The sequence below is a fragment of the Electrona antarctica genome (assembly GCF_951216825.1).
Source record: "Electrona antarctica genome assembly, chromosome: 18".
Taxonomy (NCBI): Eukaryota; Metazoa; Chordata; class Actinopteri; order Myctophiformes; family Myctophidae; genus Electrona; species Electrona antarctica.
In genome coordinates this window covers 11269450-11288126 of record NC_136799.1, presented here as the reverse complement: position 1 = coordinate 11288126, position 18677 = coordinate 11269450, and the positions used below count along the sequence as shown (strand labels likewise).

Genomic DNA, 18677 nt, shown 5'->3' with positions numbered 1-18677 from the left:
GATCAATTGGCTAATAAAGGGCGAGGTCACGCATCGTTGTGGTGGTGTATGAACACGTGTGTCAAATGAATGCCCCACCCAGTTATTATGTATGTGTCCTTTTTATGCTCATATATGAGTTCTTTGTCAGGCATGCCAAATGAGGCTTTTGTGCTGCTTCTGGACAACCGGAAATGTTTCCCTTTCAGGCCCATATATGGAGATTTCTGTATGTGTCTCTCTGTGTCCCTTTATTCCTATATATGGAGTTCTGTGTCATGTCAGGCATGCCCAAATATGGAGTGTTGTGATGTCGGAACAGGCCAGCTTATGGAGTTCTTCTGGGTACTTTGGGGTATTTCGGGGTAACGTTGGATACGTTTGCGTATGCTTTTGGTACTTTTGGGTACTTTGGGGTGCTTTTGGTACTTTATGCTACTTTGGGGTATTTTGGGGGTATTTTTTGGGTACTTTTGGGCATTTAGCAGGTACCTATGGCACAGGTTGTCGTGGCCGAGCGGTTAAGGCGATGGACTAGAAATCCATTGGGGTCTCCCCGCGCAGGTTCGAATCCTGCCGACAACGCAAAAACAAGTTTTTGTCTATTTGTGTGTAATAATGTAATAACTGCGTAATGCAGTACAGTATGTGAGACCACCAGCAACATATATACTATCTACTTTTAGTAATAGCTGTCATGTTGTACTGTAGAGGATGGACAGTGTGTAAACAACACATTCCTCTGGAAACACCCACATTCCTCAGTGTCCTCTCCCACCAAATCATCAATGTTGGTGTGGCACCGGTTGTCGTGGCCGAGTGGTTAAGGCGATGGACTAGAAATCCATTGGGGTCTCCCCGCGCAGGTTTGAATCCTGCCGACAACGGAACAGCTTTTACGTGTAGCTGTAGCTTCAGATCAGAAGCTCCATCCCTAGTAATAAGTGTAATTGTGTATTTAAGGTAATAGTGTAATCTTGTAATTACTCTATTACACTTATTACACTTACTTACTATTAGTACTTTTGGGTATGATTTTGTGTACTTTGGGGTACACACGTCTAGTAAAACATCTAAGGAATGGAAACAAAACATTTCAAACATGGGGGCCTAGAGCCTACAAGTAAAATCAGTTAAATTAGAAAAATGGCTTGTTAAAAAGGTAGGACTTTAGTCCTCTCTTAAGAGTCAATCGACTGTGGTTGCTCTCAGGAGGGCAAGGAGGGCGTTCCACAGTTCAGGGGCAACCGTCACCAGGGTGTGTAGGTTGGTCTTGACGGGGTTGAGGCGGTATGTGTTTGAGGAGCGGAGGCTGCGAGTCATGGGTTTCAGGGAGAATAATTCCTTGACGTAGGACTCGTATTACGTAATCTCCGCCACCAAATCATCAATGTCGGTGTGGCACCGGTTGTCGTGGCCGAGTGGTTAAGGCGATGGACTAGAAATCCATTGGGGTCTCCCCGCGCAGGTTCGAATCCTGCCGACAACGTAACAGCTTTTACGTGTAGCAGTAGCTTCAGATCAGAAGGTCGCTGGTTCGCCCCCCAGGCTCAACCAGTCTAGCCTGGTTAATAAACCAGACCGAATCAGCCGTTGGCAAAAAAACCGAGAACAGGTCGGGCCAATCGGGACACGGTATGCAATATGGGCGGGCTTTGGTACAGTGACGTTCAATGCTTGAGACCTTTGACTGACAGTAGCTCTGACCAATTGCGTCAAAGAGAAAATGTTTGAACCCGCCCCCCGGGAAATGAAATCCAAGTGGAGCCAGCCCAGACTAATATACCGCGACAGTGTTGTGTGATATTAGTCTGGCTTATTAGCCAGGCTACAACCAGTCTACATCTACATTATAAGTTTCTCTGAGGCGTGCTTTCGTACCGCACAGCAAAAGCCGCTGGAGCCGTGCCGTGCCCCTTGCAACCTAGTCTTGCGTGACCAGACTGTTGCCTCTCACAATTGACACACAAAAAACTGAATGCATTCCCTATCGGAATGGAAGTGCTGCTATCAATTACAAACTGTCTTGTTTCTGTGTGTTCTGCCAACAGGAAGTGAAGTCCAGGGTGTTTCCGGGGCTGCCCCTCCCCCTCCCCAGGTCCGCAGGACCACCACCACCTCCCAGCAGGGCAAGGTCAACCCTTACTCCGTGATAGACATCACCTCCATCCAACAGCAGCAGCTGGATCTGCAGTTCGCCGCCTCTCCTCCATCGCCCCCCTCCTCCCCTTCCTGTCCCGCGGAGGATTCTGCTGTCCCGGCCGCTGGCATCACGTCTGGTTACTCTGTGCCCGTGCCCTGCGGCTACGCCACCCCGTCCGGCGTGCCCCTCATCACGCCGGCCTACACCACGCCCGTTATCATCCGACACCTGTCCATGGACGAGGACGGTAAACTAAGCTCAGTTTGAGCTAACAACCCATTTAGACCTGAGAACTGAGTCTACAAATCATGACAGTTTTCAGAAAACGCTATGTTTCTATATCAGTGGTTCTCAAGCTATGTCATGTCAAGGACCAACCAGAATTATATGAAATTGGCCACGGACCCCAATGTAAAAATATGATGTTCCAGGGACCTCCCATGCAGAAGCAATGATTTGAATAAAAGATGTTCGCTGTCAAAGAATATTTTTCAAAAATAACTAAAGTATAACATAATGCTTAAAACGCCAAAAGGGGTTCCCGCCCTGAATGGGTTAATAGATAGATGCATAAGACAGTGGTTTTCAACCCTTTTCATATCAAGGCCCATTACTTATTCGGCATTTGAGCCGTGGACAACCATTTGATGAGATTTATCCTCTCAGACCCATCAATACATCATGCTGTATTGATGTTACCATAGGAGAGATAACAGGCAAATGTTGATCAATATAAAAAATCATTCTCTAATTGTGTAGACTTCTTGTAAATTAAGTATTGCAGATGTTTAACAATTATTTAACTCTTGAGACCCTTACGGGTCCATTTGGTTTCATTTTACAATCTCAAGAGTTAAATATCTATAAGGCTCCATTGGGTTTCGTTTTACACTCTCAAGAGTTAAAGATCTAATAATGGTCCATTTGGTTAATAACTACTCTCCATCATTTAGCTGGGGACCACCTGGAACCCCCTGAAGGGCCACCGGTGGTCCCCAGACCACTGGTTGACAACCACTGATGTTGATTGTTTAGAAATATATGGAGCAACAGATCATTCTTTCGTGGGGGCTAGATTTTGGTCATGATGTTTAGATACTTTAAAATCCTCCTCCTCCCCCCCTCTCCTCTCGTCCTGCTATGACACATAAATGCATTCTCAGATTCCTTTTCTTTTCTCTTTCTCCATTTCCTTTTTTTTTCACCCCCGGCCTAAAGCATTGCCACACAAGGAAGCAGGGAGACTAAATTTAGCCGTGCACCAAAAGCTCAGTGTTGGCTGTGAGGACTTTCCTGTTTTCCCCGAGTTCCGTCCTACGGTAGCCGTGGCTTGGCACAGCTCTGCTGTGTTTACTGTAATTATACTCTCTGGGTCATTGCACAGTCCAGACATTTTGGTTTCGGCTGCTGCACTTTATGCAGAGTATGTGAAAGTCACAGAAACATCTATTTTGGAATTATTATAACTCATTATAAACTCTCTCTGATGGATTCTATTATTAGCTTCCAGCCGAGCACAGCCTTGACATTTTTGATAGTTATGGCTCAAGGAAAGCAGGAAGGTTGTCTGACTCTGGAATTTAAATTGAACACATGTCAAATGAAATTAACGGTTGGGACGTTCAACTGAGAGATTTCACTACTATCTACTAGCTGTGAGAACTGACACCTGGTGGTTGTTAAGGTGAACTGCAGGCGTTGCTTTGACTTAACCTCTTTCTCTCTTTCTCGTCCCACAGTAACGGTGGTCACGACTGGAACCAACTCTGCTGACAGGTGTGTGAGTGTGTGAGTGTGTTTGTGTGTGTGAAGCTATTACCCATTAGCTTCTGTGAAATGTAGTTAAGGTGGGTTAGATAGGGTTGTCGTGGCCGAGCGGTTAAGGCGATAGACTAGAAATCTATTGGGGTCTCCCCGCGCAGGTTCGAATCCTGCCGACAACGAATTAACTTTAGTACATTTTGGATGTTACTGTACTGGTGAAACAATGAACCACTTAAACCAGTTGACCAGCGTCCCCCACTTGTCATGTCTGCTTACAATAATAGGCGACTTTGGTCTTTTTTGTTCTTTTTGTGAAGTTGCTTCAGGCTTGTTTATTAAAGTGTAGTTCTCTTCTCCTAATGTTGTTTAAACCAGTGGTTGTCAGACATTTTCACGTCAAGGACCCCCAAATTCATGTTTATTTCCACGGCTCAAGCTGACCGGCTCCACAGTGAACAAAATAGCTGAACTACATGAAAGTTACACCCTTCTCAAAGTAGTGACGCTATTACCAATTGCCTTCTGGGAAATGTAGTTGAGTTGGTTAGATAGGGTTGTCGTGGCCGAGTGGTTAAGGCGATAGACTAGAAATCTATTGGGGTCTCCCCGCGCAGGTTCGAATCCTGCCGACAACGAATTAACTTTAGTACATATTGGATGTTACTGTACTGGTGAAACAATGAACCACTTAAACCAGTTGACCAGCGTCCCCCACTTAGATTTCAATAAGGTAGATGCCTCATTGGTAACTGGGCTGCACGTTAATGTATGATGTAGTAGAATGCAAAAAGGAGCTGGTGTTTTTGTCTATTTGAGTGTAATAACACAGTAACAACGTAATGCAGTACAGTATGTCCGATTTCAATAAGGTAGATGCCTTAACTGGGCTGCACGTTAACACAGCTGTGTGTGTGTGTGTGTGTGTGTGTGTGTGTGTGTGTGTGTGTGTGTGTGTGTGTGTGTGTGTGTGTGTGTGTGTGTGTGTGTGCGTGTGCGTGTGTGTGCATCCTACAGAGTGGTTCAATTAAAACTAGGGATTAGGGATGTCCCGATAAACTTTTTTCCGATCCGATACCTCAATTTCTGTGTTAGCCGATACTGAATACCGGTACCAGTATCGTGATCTCATGTTGTGTTTATAGCTATCTAGCTATATATCTCGTGTTGCGTTTATAGCAGACTCCTCACTCAAATGTCCACTTGCAGTTTGGGCAATTCCAAAGCAAACTCCACATGTCCCAACATTTTATTTACCTGCAATAGTGTCAACCCCTTACCCCTGTGTCGGATCGGTGGTTAGGCATATTCACAGATACCGATATGACAAATAAGGGCCGATCCGATACTTTTCCAGATACCGATACAGTATCGGGACATCTCTAATTAAAACCACTTGTATTGTGTGTTGTTATACAGTAGTGAACCTGAGGCCTGGTATCCAAATCAAAAGGAATTTCCAAGAATACACAGTATCTTGATACTGTCAAATCGATAGGCCTAACGGGATATATTAACCACTTAGAACCTATACTTCATTGACCGGGGTCCCCCAGGGCTCTATACAGGGCCCCCTCCTTTTCTTTCCGATACGCCAAATCTCTTCGCCGAAGAACTGACTGTAAATCAGACAGACTGACTACACAACACAACAGTGTTGTCATGTCTGCTTACAATAATAGACAACTTTGTTATTTTTTGTTCTTTTTGTGAAGTTGCTTGTGGCAGATTTTCAGGCTTGTTTATTAAAGTGTAGTTCTCTTCTCCTAATGTTGTTTAAACCAGTGGTTGTCAGACATTTTCACGTCAAGGACCCCCAAATTCATGTTTATTTCCACGGCCCAAGCTGCCCAGCTCCACAGTGAACAAAATAGCTGAACTACATGAAAGTTACACCTTTCTCAAAGTAGTGAAGCTATTACCCATTGGCTTCTGTAGTTGAGGTGGGTTAGATAGGGTTGTCGTGGCCGAGCGGTTAAGGCGATAGACTAGAAATCTATTGGGGTCTCCCCGCGCAGGTTCGAATCCTGCCGACAACGAATTAACTTTAGTACATATTGGATGTTACTGTACTGGTGAAACAATGAACCACTTAAACCAGTTGACCAGGGTCCCCCACTTAGATTTCAATAAGGTAGATGCCTCATTGGTAACTGGGCTGCACGTTAATGTATGATGTATAATGCAAAAAGGAGATGGTGTTTTTGTCTATTTGAGTGTAATAACACAGTAACAACGTAATGCAGTACAGTATGTCCGATTTCAATAAGGTAGATGCCTTAACTGGGCTGCACGTTAACACAGCAGTGTGTGTGTGTGTGTGTGTGTGTGTGTGTGTGTGTGTGTGTGTGTGTGTGTGTGTGTGTGTGTGTGTGTGTGTGTGTGTGTGTGTGTGTGTGTGTGTGTGTGTGTGTGTGTGTGTGTGTGTGTGTGTGTGTGTCCTACAGAGTGGTTCAATTAAAACTAGGGATTAGGGATGTCCCGATAAACTTTTTTACGATCCGATACCTCAATTTCTGTGTTAGCCGATACTGAATACCGGTACCAGTATTGTGATCTCATGTTGTGTTTATAGCTATCTAGCTATATATCTCGTGTTGCGTTTATAGCAGACTCCTCACTCAAATGTCCACTTGCAGTTTGGGCAATTCCAAAGCAAACTCCACATGTCCCAACATTTTATTTACCTGCAATAGTGTCAACCCCTTACCCCTGTGTCGGATCGGTGGTTAGGCATATTCACAGATACCGATATGACAAATAAGGGCCGATCCGATACTTTTCCAGATACCGATACAGTATCGGGACATCTCTAATTAAAACCACTTGTATTGTGTGTTGTTATACAGTAGTGAACCTGAGGCCTGGTATCCAAATCAAAAGGAATTTCCAAGAATACACAGTATCTTGATACTGTCAAATCGATAGGCCTAACGGGATATATTAACCACTTAGAACCTATACTTCATTGACCGGGGTCCCCCAGGGCTCTATACAGGGCCCCCTCCTTTTCTTTCCGATACGCCAAATCTCTTCGCCGAAGAACTGACTGTAAATCAGACAGACTGACTACACAACACAACAGTGTTGTCATGTCTGCTTACAATAATAGACAACTTTGTTATTTTTTGTTCTTTTTGTGAAGTTGCTTGTGGCAGATTTTCAGGCTTGTTTATTAAAGTGTAGTTCTCTTCTCCTAATGTTGTTTAAACCAGTGGTTGTCAGACATTTTCACGTCAAGGACCCCCAAATTCATGTTTATTTCCACGGCCCAAGCTGCCCAGCTCCACAGTGAACAAAATAGCTGAACTACATGAAAGTTACACCTTTCTCAAAGTAGTGAAGCTATTACCCATTGGCTTCTGTAGTTGAGGTGGGTTAGATAGGGTTGTCGTGGCCGAGCGGTTAAGGCGATAGACTAGAAATCTATTGGGGTCTCCCCGCGCAGGTTCGAATCCTGCCGACAACGAATTAACTTTAGTACATATTGGATGTTACTGTACTGGTGAAACAATGAACCACTTAAACCAGTTGACCAGGGTCCCCCACTTAGATTTCAATAAGGTAGATGCCTCATTGGTAACTGGGCTGCACGTTAATGTATGATGTATAATGCAAAAAGGAGATGTTGTTTTTGTCTATTTGAGTGTAATAACACAGTAACAACGTAATGCAGTACAGTATGTCCGATTTCAATAAGGTAGATGCCTTAACTGGGCTGCACGTTAACACAGCAGTGTGTGTGTGTGTGTGTGTGTGTGTGTGTGTGTGTGTGTGTGTGTGTGTGTGTGTGTGTGTGTGTGTGTGTGTGTGTGTGTGTGTGTGTGTGTGTGTGTGTGTGTGTGTGTGTGTGTGTGTGTGTGTGTGTGTGTGTGTGTGTGTGTGTGTGTGTGTGTCCTACAGAGTGGTTCAATTAAAACTAGGGATTAGGGATGTCCCGATAAACTTTTTTCCGATCCGATACCTCAATTTCTGTGTTAGCCGATACTGAATACCGGTACCAGTATCGTGATCTCATGTTGTGTTTATAGCTATCTAGCTATATATCTCGTGTTGCGTTTATAGCAGACTCCTCACTCAAATGTCCACTTGCAGTTTGGGCAATTCCAAAGCAAACTCCACATGTCCCAACATTTTATTTACCTGCAATAGTGTCAACCCCTTACCCCTGTGTCGGATCGGTGGTTAGGCATATTCACAGATACCGATATGACAAATAAGGGCCGATCCGATACTTTTCCAGATACCGATACAGTATCGGGACATCTCTAATTAAAACCACTTGTATTGTGTGTTGTTATACAGTAGTGAACCTGAGGCCTGGTATCCAAATCAAAAGGAATTTCCAAGAATACACAGTATCTTGATACTGTCAAATCGATAGGCCTAACGGGTTAACCACTTAGAACCTATACTTCATTGACCGGGGTCCCCCAGGGCTCTATACAGGGCCCCCTCCTTTTCTTTCCGATACGCCAAATCTCTTCGCCGAAGAACTGACTGTAAATCAGACAGACTGACTACACAACACAACAGTGTTGTCATGTCTGCTTACAATAATAGACAACTTTGTTATTTTTTGTTCTTTTTGTGAAGTTGCTTGTGGCAGATTTTCAGGCTTGTTTATTAAAGTGTAGTTCTCTTCTCCTAATGTTGTTTAAACCAGTGGTTGTCAGACATTTTCACGTCAAGGACCCCCAAATTCATGTTTATTTCCACGGCCCAAGCTGCCCAGCTCCACAGTGAACAAAATAGCTGAACTACATGAAAGTTACACCTTTCTCAAAGTAGTGAAGCTATTACCCATTGGCTTCTGTAGTTGAGGTGGGTTAGATAGGGTTGTCGTGGCCGAGCGGTTAAGGCGATAGACTAGAAATCTATTGGGGTCTCCCCGCGCAGGTTCGAATCCTGCCGACAACGAATTAACTTTAGTACATATTGGATGTTACTGTACTGGTGAAACAATGAACCACTTAAACCAGTTGACCAGGGTCCCCCACTTAGATTTCAATAAGGTAGATGCCTCATTGGTAACTGGGCTGCACGTTAATGTATGATGTATAATGCAAAAAGGAGATGGTGTTTTTGTCTATTTGAGTGTAATAACACAGTAACAACGTAATGCAGTACAGTATGTCCGATTTCAATAAGGTAGATGCCTTAACTGGGCTGCACGTTAACACAGCAGTGTGTGTGTGTGTGTGTGTGTGTGTGTGTGTGTGTGTGTGTGTGTGTGTGTGTGTGTGTGTGTGTGTGTGTGTGTGTGTGTGTGTGTGTGTGTGTGTGTGTGTGTGTGTGTGTGTGTGTGTGTGTGTGTGTGTCCTACAGAGTGGTTCAATTAAAACTAGGGATTAGGGATGTCCCGATAAACTTTTTTCCGATCCGATACCTCAATTTCTGTGTTAGCCGATACTGAATACCGGTACCAGTATCGTGATCTCATGTTGTGTTTATAGCTATCTAGCTATATATCTTGTGTTGCGTTTATAGCAGACTCCTCACTCAAATGTCCACTTGCAGTTTGGGCAATTCCAAAGCAAACTCCACATGTCCCAACATTTTATTTACCTGCAATAGTGTCAACCCCTTACCCCTGTGTCGGATCGGTGGTTAGGCATATTCACAGATACCGATATGACAAATAAGGGCCGATCCGATACTTTTCCAGATACCGATACAGTATCGGGACATCTCTAATTAAAACCACTTGTATTGTGTGTTGTTATACAGTAGTGAACCTGAGGCCTGGTATCCAAATCAAAAGGAATTTCCAAGAATACACAGTATCTTGATACTGTCAAATCGATAGGCCTAACGGGATATATTAACCACTTAGAACCTATACTTCATTGACCGGGGTCCCCCAGGGCTCTATACAGGGCCCCCTCCTTTTCTTTCCGATACGCCAAATCTCTTCGCCGAAGAACTGACTGTAAATCAGACAGACTGACTACACAACACAACAGTGTTGTCATGTCTGCTTACAATAATAGACAACTTTGTTATTTTTTTTGTTCTTTTTGTGAAGTTGCTTGTGGCAGATTTTCAGGCTTGTTTATTAAAGTGTAGTTCTCTTCTCCTAATGTTGTTTAAACCAGTGGTTGTCAGACATTTTCACGTCAAGGACCCCCAAATTCATGTTTATTTCCACGGCCCAAGCTGCCCAGCTCCACAGTGAACAAAATAGCTGAACTACATGAAAGTTACACCTTTCTCAAAGTAGTGAAGCTATTACCCATTGGCTTCTGTAGTTGAGGTGGGTTAGATAGGGTTGTCGTGGCCGAGCGGTTAAGGCGATAGACTAGAAATCTATTGGGGTCTCCCCGCGCAGGTTCGAATCCTGCCGACAACGAATTAACTTTAGTACATATTGGATGTTACTGTACTGGTGAAACAATGAACCACTTAAACCAGTTGACCAGGGTCCCCCACTTAGATTTCAATAAGGTAGATGCCTCATTGGTAACTGGGCTGCACGTTAATGTATGATGTATAATGCAAAAAGGAGATGGTGTTTTTGTCTATTTGAGTGTAATAACACAGTAACAACGTAATGCAGTACAGTATGTCCGATTTCAATAAGGTAGATGCCTTAACTGGGCTGCACGTTAACACAGCAGTGTGTGTGTGTGTGTGTGTGTGTGTGTGTGTGTGTGTGTGTGTGTGTGTGTGTGTGTGTGTGTGTGTGTGTGTGTGTGTGTGTGTGTGTGTGTGTGTGTCCTACAGAGTGGTTCAATTAAAACTAGGGATTAGGGATGTCCCGATAAACTTTTTTACGATCCGATACCTCAATTTCTGTGTTAGCCGATACTGAATACCGGTACCAGTATTGTGATCTCATGTTGTGTTTATAGCTATCTAGCTATATATCTCGTGTTGCGTTTATAGCAGACTCCTCACTCAAATGTCCACTTGCAGTTTGGGCAATTCCAAAGCAAACTCCACATGTCCCAACATTTTATTTACCTGCAATAGTGTCAACCCCTTACCCCTGTGTCGGATCGGTGGTTAGGCATATTCACAGATACCGATATGACAAATAAGGGCCGATCCGATACTTTTCCAGATACCGATACAGTATCGGGACATCTCTAATTAAAACCACTTGTATTGTGTGTTGTTATACAGTAGTGAACCTGAGGCCTGGTATCCAAATCAAAAGGAATTTCCAAGAATACACAGTATCTTGATACTGTCAAATCGATAGGCCTAACGGGATATATTAACCACTTAGAACCTATACTTCATTGACCGGGGTCCCCCAGGGCTCTATACAGGGCCCCCTCCTTTTCTTTCCGATACGCCAAATCTCTTCGCCGAAGAACTGACTGTAAATCAGACAGACTGACTACACAACACAACAGTGTTGTCATGTCTGCTTACAATAATAGACAACTTTGTTATTTTTTGTTCTTTTTGTGAAGTTGCTTGTGGCAGATTTTCAGGCTTGTTTATTAAAGTGTAGTTCTCTTCTCCTAATGTTGTTTAAACCAGTGGTTGTCAGACATTTTCACGTCAAGGACCCCCAAATTCATGTTTATTTCCACGGCCCAAGCTGCCCAGCTCCACAGTGAACAAAATAGCTGAACTACATGAAAGTTACACCTTTCTCAAAGTAGTGAAGCTATTACCCATTGGCTTCTGTAGTTGAGGTGGGTTAGATAGGGTTGTCGTGGCCGAGCGGTTAAGGCGATAGACTAGAAATCTATTGGGGTCTCCCCGCGCAGGTTCGAATCCTGCCGACAACGAATTAACTTTAGTACATATTGGATGTTACTGTACTGGTGAAACAATGAACCACTTAAACCAGTTGACCAGGGTCCCCCACTTAGATTTCAATAAGGTAGATGCCTCATTGGTAACTGGGCTGCACGTTAATGTATGATGTATAATGCAAAAAGGAGATGTTGTTTTTGTCTATTTGAGTGTAATAACACAGTAACAACGTAATGCAGTACAGTATGTCCGATTTCAATAAGGTAGATGCCTTAACTGGGCTGCACGTTAACACAGCAGTGTGTGTGTGTGTGTGTGTGTGTGTGTGTGTGTGTGTGTGTGTGTGTGTGTGTGTGTGTGTGTGTGTGTGTGTGTGTGTGTGTGTGTGTGTGTGTGTGTGTGTGTCCTACAGAGTGGTTCAATTAAAACTAGGGATTAGGGATGTCCCGATAAACTTTTTTCCGATCCGATACCTCAATTTCTGTGTTAGCCGATACTGAATACCGGTACCAGTATCGTGATCTCATGTTGTGTTTATAGCTATCTAGCTATATATCTCGTGTTGCGTTTATAGCAGACTCCTCACTCAAATGTCCACTTGCAGTTTGGGCAATTCCAAAGCAAACTCCACATGTCCCAACATTTTATTTACCTGCAATAGTGTCAACCCCTTACCCCTGTGTCGGATCGGTGGTTAGGCATATTCACAGATACCGATATGACAAATAAGGGCCGATCCGATACTTTTCCAGATACCGATACAGTATCGGGACATCTCTAATTAAAACCACTTGTATTGTGTGTTGTTATACAGTAGTGAACCTGAGGCCTGGTATCCAAATCAAAAGGAATTTCCAAGAATACACAGTATCTTGATACTGTCAAATCGATAGGCCTAACGGGTTAACCACTTAGAACCTATACTTCATTGACCGGGGTCCCCCAGGGCTCTATACAGGGCCCCCTCCTTTTCTTTCCGATACGCCAAATCTCTTCGCCGAAGAACTGACTGTAAATCAGACAGACTGACTACACAACACAACAGTGTTGTCATGTCTGCTTACAATAATAGACAACTTTGTTATTTTTTGTTCTTTTTGTGAAGTTGCTTGTGGCAGATTTTCAGGCTTGTTTATTAAAGTGTAGTTCTCTTCTCCTAATGTTGTTTAAACCAGTGGTTGTCAGACATTTTCACGTCAAGGACCCCCAAATTCATGTTTATTTCCACGGCCCAAGCTGCCCAGCTCCACAGTGAACAAAATAGCTGAACTACATGAAAGTTACACCTTTCTCAAAGTAGTGAAGCTATTACCCATTGGCTTCTGTAGTTGAGGTGGGTTAGATAGGGTTGTCGTGGCCGAGCGGTTAAGGCGATAGACTAGAAATCTATTGGGGTCTCCCCGCGCAGGTTCGAATCCTGCCGACAACGAATTAACTTTAGTACATATTGGATGTTACTGTACTGGTGAAACAATGAACCACTTAAACCAGTTGACCAGGGTCCCCCACTTAGATTTCAATAAGGTAGATGCCTCATTGGTAACTGGGCTGCACGTTAATGTATGATGTATAATGCAAAAAGGAGATGGTGTTTTTGTCTATTTGAGTGTAATAACACAGTAACAACGTAATGCAGTACAGTATGTCCGATTTCAATAAGGTAGATGCCTTAACTGGGCTGCACGTTAACACAGCAGTGTGTGTGTGTGTGTGTGTGTGTGTGTGTGTGTGTGTGTGTGTGTGTGTGTGTGTGTGTGTGTGTGTGTGTGTGTGTGTGTGTGTGTGTGTGTGTGTGTGTGTGTCCTACAGAGTGGTTCAATTAAAACTAGGGATTAGGGATGTCCCGATAAACTTTTTTCCGATCCGATACCTCAATTTCTGTGTTAGCCGATACTGAATACCGGTACCAGTATCGTGATCTCATGTTGTGTTTATAGCTATCTAGCTATATATCTTGTGTTGCGTTTATAGCAGACTCCTCACTCAAATGTCCACTTGCAGTTTGGGCAATTCCAAAGCAAACTCCACATGTCCCAACATTTTATTTACCTGCAATAGTGTCAACCCCTTACCCCTGTGTCGGATCGGTGGTTAGGCATATTCACAGATACCGATATGACAAATAAGGGCCGATCCGATACTTTTCCAGATACCGATACAGTATCGGGACATCTCTAATTAAAACCACTTGTATTGTGTGTTGTTATACAGTAGTGAACCTGAGGCCTGGTATCCAAATCAAAAGGAATTTCCAAGAATACACAGTATCTTGATACTGTCAAATCGATAGGCCTAACGGGATATATTAACCACTTAGAACCTATACTTCATTGACCGGGGTCCCCCAGGGCTCTATACAGGGCCCCCTCCTTTTCTTTCCGATACGCCAAATCTCTTCGCCGAAGAACTGACTGTAAATCAGACAGACTGACTACACAACACAACAGTGTTGTCATGTCTGCTTACAATAATAGACAACTTTGTTCTTTTTTGTTCTTTTTGTGAAGTTGCTTGTGGCAGATTTTCAGGCTTGTTTATTAAAGTGTAGTTCTCTTCTCCTAATGTTGTTTAAACCAGTGGTTGTCAGACATTTTCACGTCAAGGACCCCCAAATTCATGTTTATTTCCACGGCCCAAGCTGCCCAGCTCCACAGTGAACAAAATAGCTGAACTACATGAAAGTTACACCTTTCTCAAAGTAGTGAAGCTATTACCCATTGGCTTCTGTAGTTGAGGTGGGTTAGATAGGGTTGTCGTGGCCGAGCGGTTAAGGCGATAGACTAGAAATCTATTGGGGTCTCCCCGCGCAGGTTCGAATCCTGCCGACAACGAATTAACTTTAGTACATATTGGATGTTACTGTACTGGTGAAACAATGAACCACTTAAACCAGTTGACCAGCGTCCCCCACTTAGATTTCAATAAGTTAGATGCCTCATTGGTAACTGGGCTGCACGTTAATGTATGATGTAGTAGAATGCAAAAAGGAGCTGGTGTTTTTGTCTATTTGAGTGTAATAACACAGTAACAATGTAATGCAGTACAGTATGTCCGATTTCAATAAGGTAGATGCCTTAACTGGGCTGCACGTTAACACAGCTGTGTGTGTGTGTGTGTGTGTGTGTGTGTGTGTGTGTGTGTGTGTGTGTGTGTGTGTGTGTGTGTGTGTGTGTGTGTGTGTGTGTGTGTGTGTGTGTGTGTGTGTGTGTGTGTGTGTGTGTGTGTGCGCGTGTGTGCATCCTACAGAGTGGTTCAATTAAAACTAGGGATTAGGGATGTCCCGATAAACTTTTTTCCGATCCGATACCTCAATTTCTGTGTTAGCCGATACTGAATACCGGTACCAGTATCGTGATCTCATGTTGTGTTTATAGCTATCTAGCTATATATCTCGTGTTGCGTTTATAGCAGACTCCTCACTCAAATGTCCACTTGCAGTTTGGGCAATTCCAAAGCAAACTCCACATGTCCCAACATTTTATTTACCTGCAATAGTGTCAACCCCTTACCCCTGTGTCGGATCGGTGGTTAGGCATATTCACAGATACCGATATGACAAATAAGGGCCGATCCGATACTTTTCCAGATACCGATACAGTATCGGGACATCTCTAATTAAAACCACTTGTATTGTGTGTTGTTATACAGTAGTGAACCTGAGGCCTGGTATCCAAATCAAAAGGAATTTCCAAGAATACACAGTATCTTGATACTGTCAAATCGATAGGCCTAACGGGATATATTAACCACTTAGAACCTATACTTCATTGACCGGGGTCCCCCAGGGCTCTATACAGGGCCCCCTCCTTTTCTTTCCGATACGCCAAATCTCTTCGCCGAAGAACTGACTGTAAATCAGACAGACTGACTATACACAACACAACAGTGTTGTCATGTCTGCTTACAATAATAGACAACTTTGTTATTTTTTGTTCTTTTTGTGAAGTTGCTTGTGGCAGATTTTCAGGCTTGTTTATTAAAGTGTAGTTCTCTTCTCCTAATGTTGTTTAAACCAGTGGTTGTCAGACATTTTCACGTCAAGGACCCCCAAATTCATGTTTATTTCCACGGCCCAAGCTGCCCAGCTCCACAGTGAACAAAATAGCTGAACTACATGAAAGTTACACCTTTCTCAAAGTAGTGAAGCTATTACCCATTGGCTTCTGTAGTTGAGGTGGGTTAGATAGGGTTGTCGTGGCCGAGCGGTTAAGGCGATAGACTAGAAATCTATTGGGGTCTCCCCGCGCAGGTTCGAATCCTGCCGACAACGAATTAACTTACATATTGGATGTTACTGTACTGGTGAAACAATGAACCACTTAAACCAGTTGACCAGGGTCCCCCACTTAGATTTCAATAAGGTAGATGCCTCATTGGTAACTGGGCTGCACGTTAATGTATGATGTATAATGCAAAAAGGAGATGTTGTTTTTGTCTATTTGAGTGTAATAACACAGTAACAACGTAATGCAGTACAGTATGTCCGATTTCAATAAGGTAGATGCCTTAACAGGGCTGCACGTTAACACAGCAGTGTGTGTGTGTGTGTGTGTGTGTGTGTGTGTGTGTGTGTGTGTGTGTGTGTGTGTGTGTGTGTGTCCTACAGAGTGGTTCAATTAAAACTAGGGATTAGGGATGTCCCGATAAACTTTTTTCCGATCCGATACCTCAATTTCTGTGTTAGCCGATACTGAATACCGGTACCAGTATCGTGATCTCATGTTGTGTTTATAGCTATCTAGCTATATATCTCGTGTTGCGTTTATAGCAGACTCCTCACTCAAATGTCCACTTGCAGTTTGGGCAATTCCAAAGCAAACTCCACATGTCCCAACATTTTATTTACCTGCAATAGTGTCAACCCCTTACCCCTGTGTCGGATCGGTGGTTAGGCATATTCACAGATACCGATATGACAAATAAGGGCCGATCCGATACTTTTCCAGATACCGATACAGTATCGGGACATCTCTAATTAAAACCACTTGTATTGTGTGTTGTTATACAGTAGTGAACCTGAGGCCTGGTATCCAAATCAAAAGGAATTTCCAAGAATACACAGTATCTTGATACTGTCAAATCGATAGGCCTAACGGGATATATTAACCACTTAGAACCTATACTTCATTGACCGGGGTCCCCCAGGGCTCTATACAGGGCCCCCTCCTTTTCTTTCCGATACGCCAAATCTCTTCGCCGAAGAACTGACTGTAAATCAGACAGACTGACTACACAACACAACAGTGTTGTCATGTCTGCTTACAATAATAGACAACTTTGTTATTTTTTGTTCTTTTTGTGAAGTTGCTTGTGGCAGATTTTCAGGCTTGTTTATTAAAGTGTAGTTCTCTTCTCCTAATGTTGTTTAAACCAGTGGTTGTCAGACATTTTCACGTCAAGGACCCCCAAATTCATGTTTATTTCCACGGCCCAAGCTGCCCAGCTCCACAGTGAACAAAATAGCTGAACTACATGAAAGTTACACCTTTCTCAAAGTAGTGAAGCTATTACCCATTGGCTTCTGTAGTTGAGGTGGGTTAGATAGGGTTGTCGTGGCCGAGCGGTTAAGGCGATAGACTAGAAATCTATTGGGGTCTCCCCGCGCAGGTTCGAATCCTGCCGACAACGAATTAACTTTAGTACATATTGGATGTTACTGTACTGGTGAAACAATGAACCACTTAAACCAGTTGACCAGGGTCCCCCACTTAGATTTCAATAAGGTAGATGCCTCATTGGTAACTGGGCTGCACGTTAATGTATGATGTATAATGCAAAAAGGAGATGGTGTTTTTGTCTATTTGAGTGTAATAACACAGTAACAACGTAATGCAGTACAGTATGTCCGATTTCAATAAGGTAGATGCCTTAACTGGGCTGCACGTTAACACAGCAGTGTGTGTGTGTGTGTGTGTGTGTGTGTGTGTGTGTGTGTGTGTGTGTGTGTGTGTGTGTGTGTGTGTGTGTGTGTGTGTGTGTGTGTGTGTGTGTGTGTCCTACAGAGTGGTTCAATTAAAACTAGGGATTAGGGATGTCCCGATAAACTTTTTTACGATCCGATACCTCAATTTCTGTGTTAGCCGATACTGAATACCGGTACCAGTATTGTGATCTCATGTTGTGTTTATAGCTATCTAGCTATATATCTCGTGTTGCGTTTATAGCAGACTCCTCACTCAAATGTCCACTTGCAGTTTGGGCAATTCCAAAGCAAACTCCACATGTCCCAACATTTTATTTACCTGCAATAGTGTCAACCCCTTACCCCTGTGTCGGATCGGTGGTTAGGCATATTCACAGATACCGATATGACAAATAAGGGCCGATCCGATACTTTTCCAGATACCGATACAGTATCGGGACATCTCTAATTAAAACCACTTGTATTGTGTGTTGTTATACAGTAGTGAACCTGAGGCCTGGTATCCAAATCAAAAGGAATTTCCAAGAATACACAGTATCTTGATACTGTCAAATCGATAGGCCTAACGGGATATATTAACCACTTAGAACCTATACTTCATTGACCGGGGTCCCCCAGGGCTCTATACAGGGCCCCCTCCTTTTCTTTCCGATACGCCAAATCTCTTCGCCGAAGAACTGACTGTAAATCAGACAGACTGACTACACAACACAACAGTGTTGTCATGTCTGCTTACAATAATAGACAACTTTGTTATTTTTTGTTCTTTTTGTGAAGTTGCTTGTGGCAGATTTTCAGGCTTGTTTATTAAAGTGTAGTTCTCTTCTCCTAATGTTGTTTAAACCAGTGGTTGTCAGACATTTTCACGTCAAGGACCCCCAAATTCATGTTTATTTCCACGGCCCAAGCTGCCCAGCTCCACAGTGAACAAAATAGCTGAACTACATGAAAGTTACACCTTTCTCAAAGTAGTGAAGCTATTACCCATTGGCTTCTGTAGTTGAGGTGGGTTAGATAGGGTTGTCGTGGCCGAGCGGTTAAGGCGATAGACTAGAAATCTATTGGGGTCTCCCCGCGCAGGTTCGAATCCTGCCGACAACGAATTAACTTTAGTACATATTGGATGTTACTGTACTGGTGAAACAATGAACCACT

At 43.3% G+C, this 18677-nt stretch overlaps 1 protein-coding gene across 2 annotated transcripts in view; it reads left to right on the top strand.

Annotated features, from left to right (window-relative positions):
• arhgef10 (Rho guanine nucleotide exchange factor (GEF) 10) overlaps positions 1–18677 on the top strand; it is a 170435-nt gene that overhangs the window by 61059 nt on the left and 90699 nt on the right. For both annotated transcript variants that reach the window (XM_079527214.1, XM_079527213.1), the window contains exons 4-5: positions 2031–2369; positions 3862–3898. In XM_079527214.1, coding sequence (XP_079383340.1) covers positions 2031–2369; positions 3862–3898 — 376 coding nt within the window. The remainder of the gene's footprint in view (positions 1–2030; positions 2370–3861; positions 3899–18677) is intronic.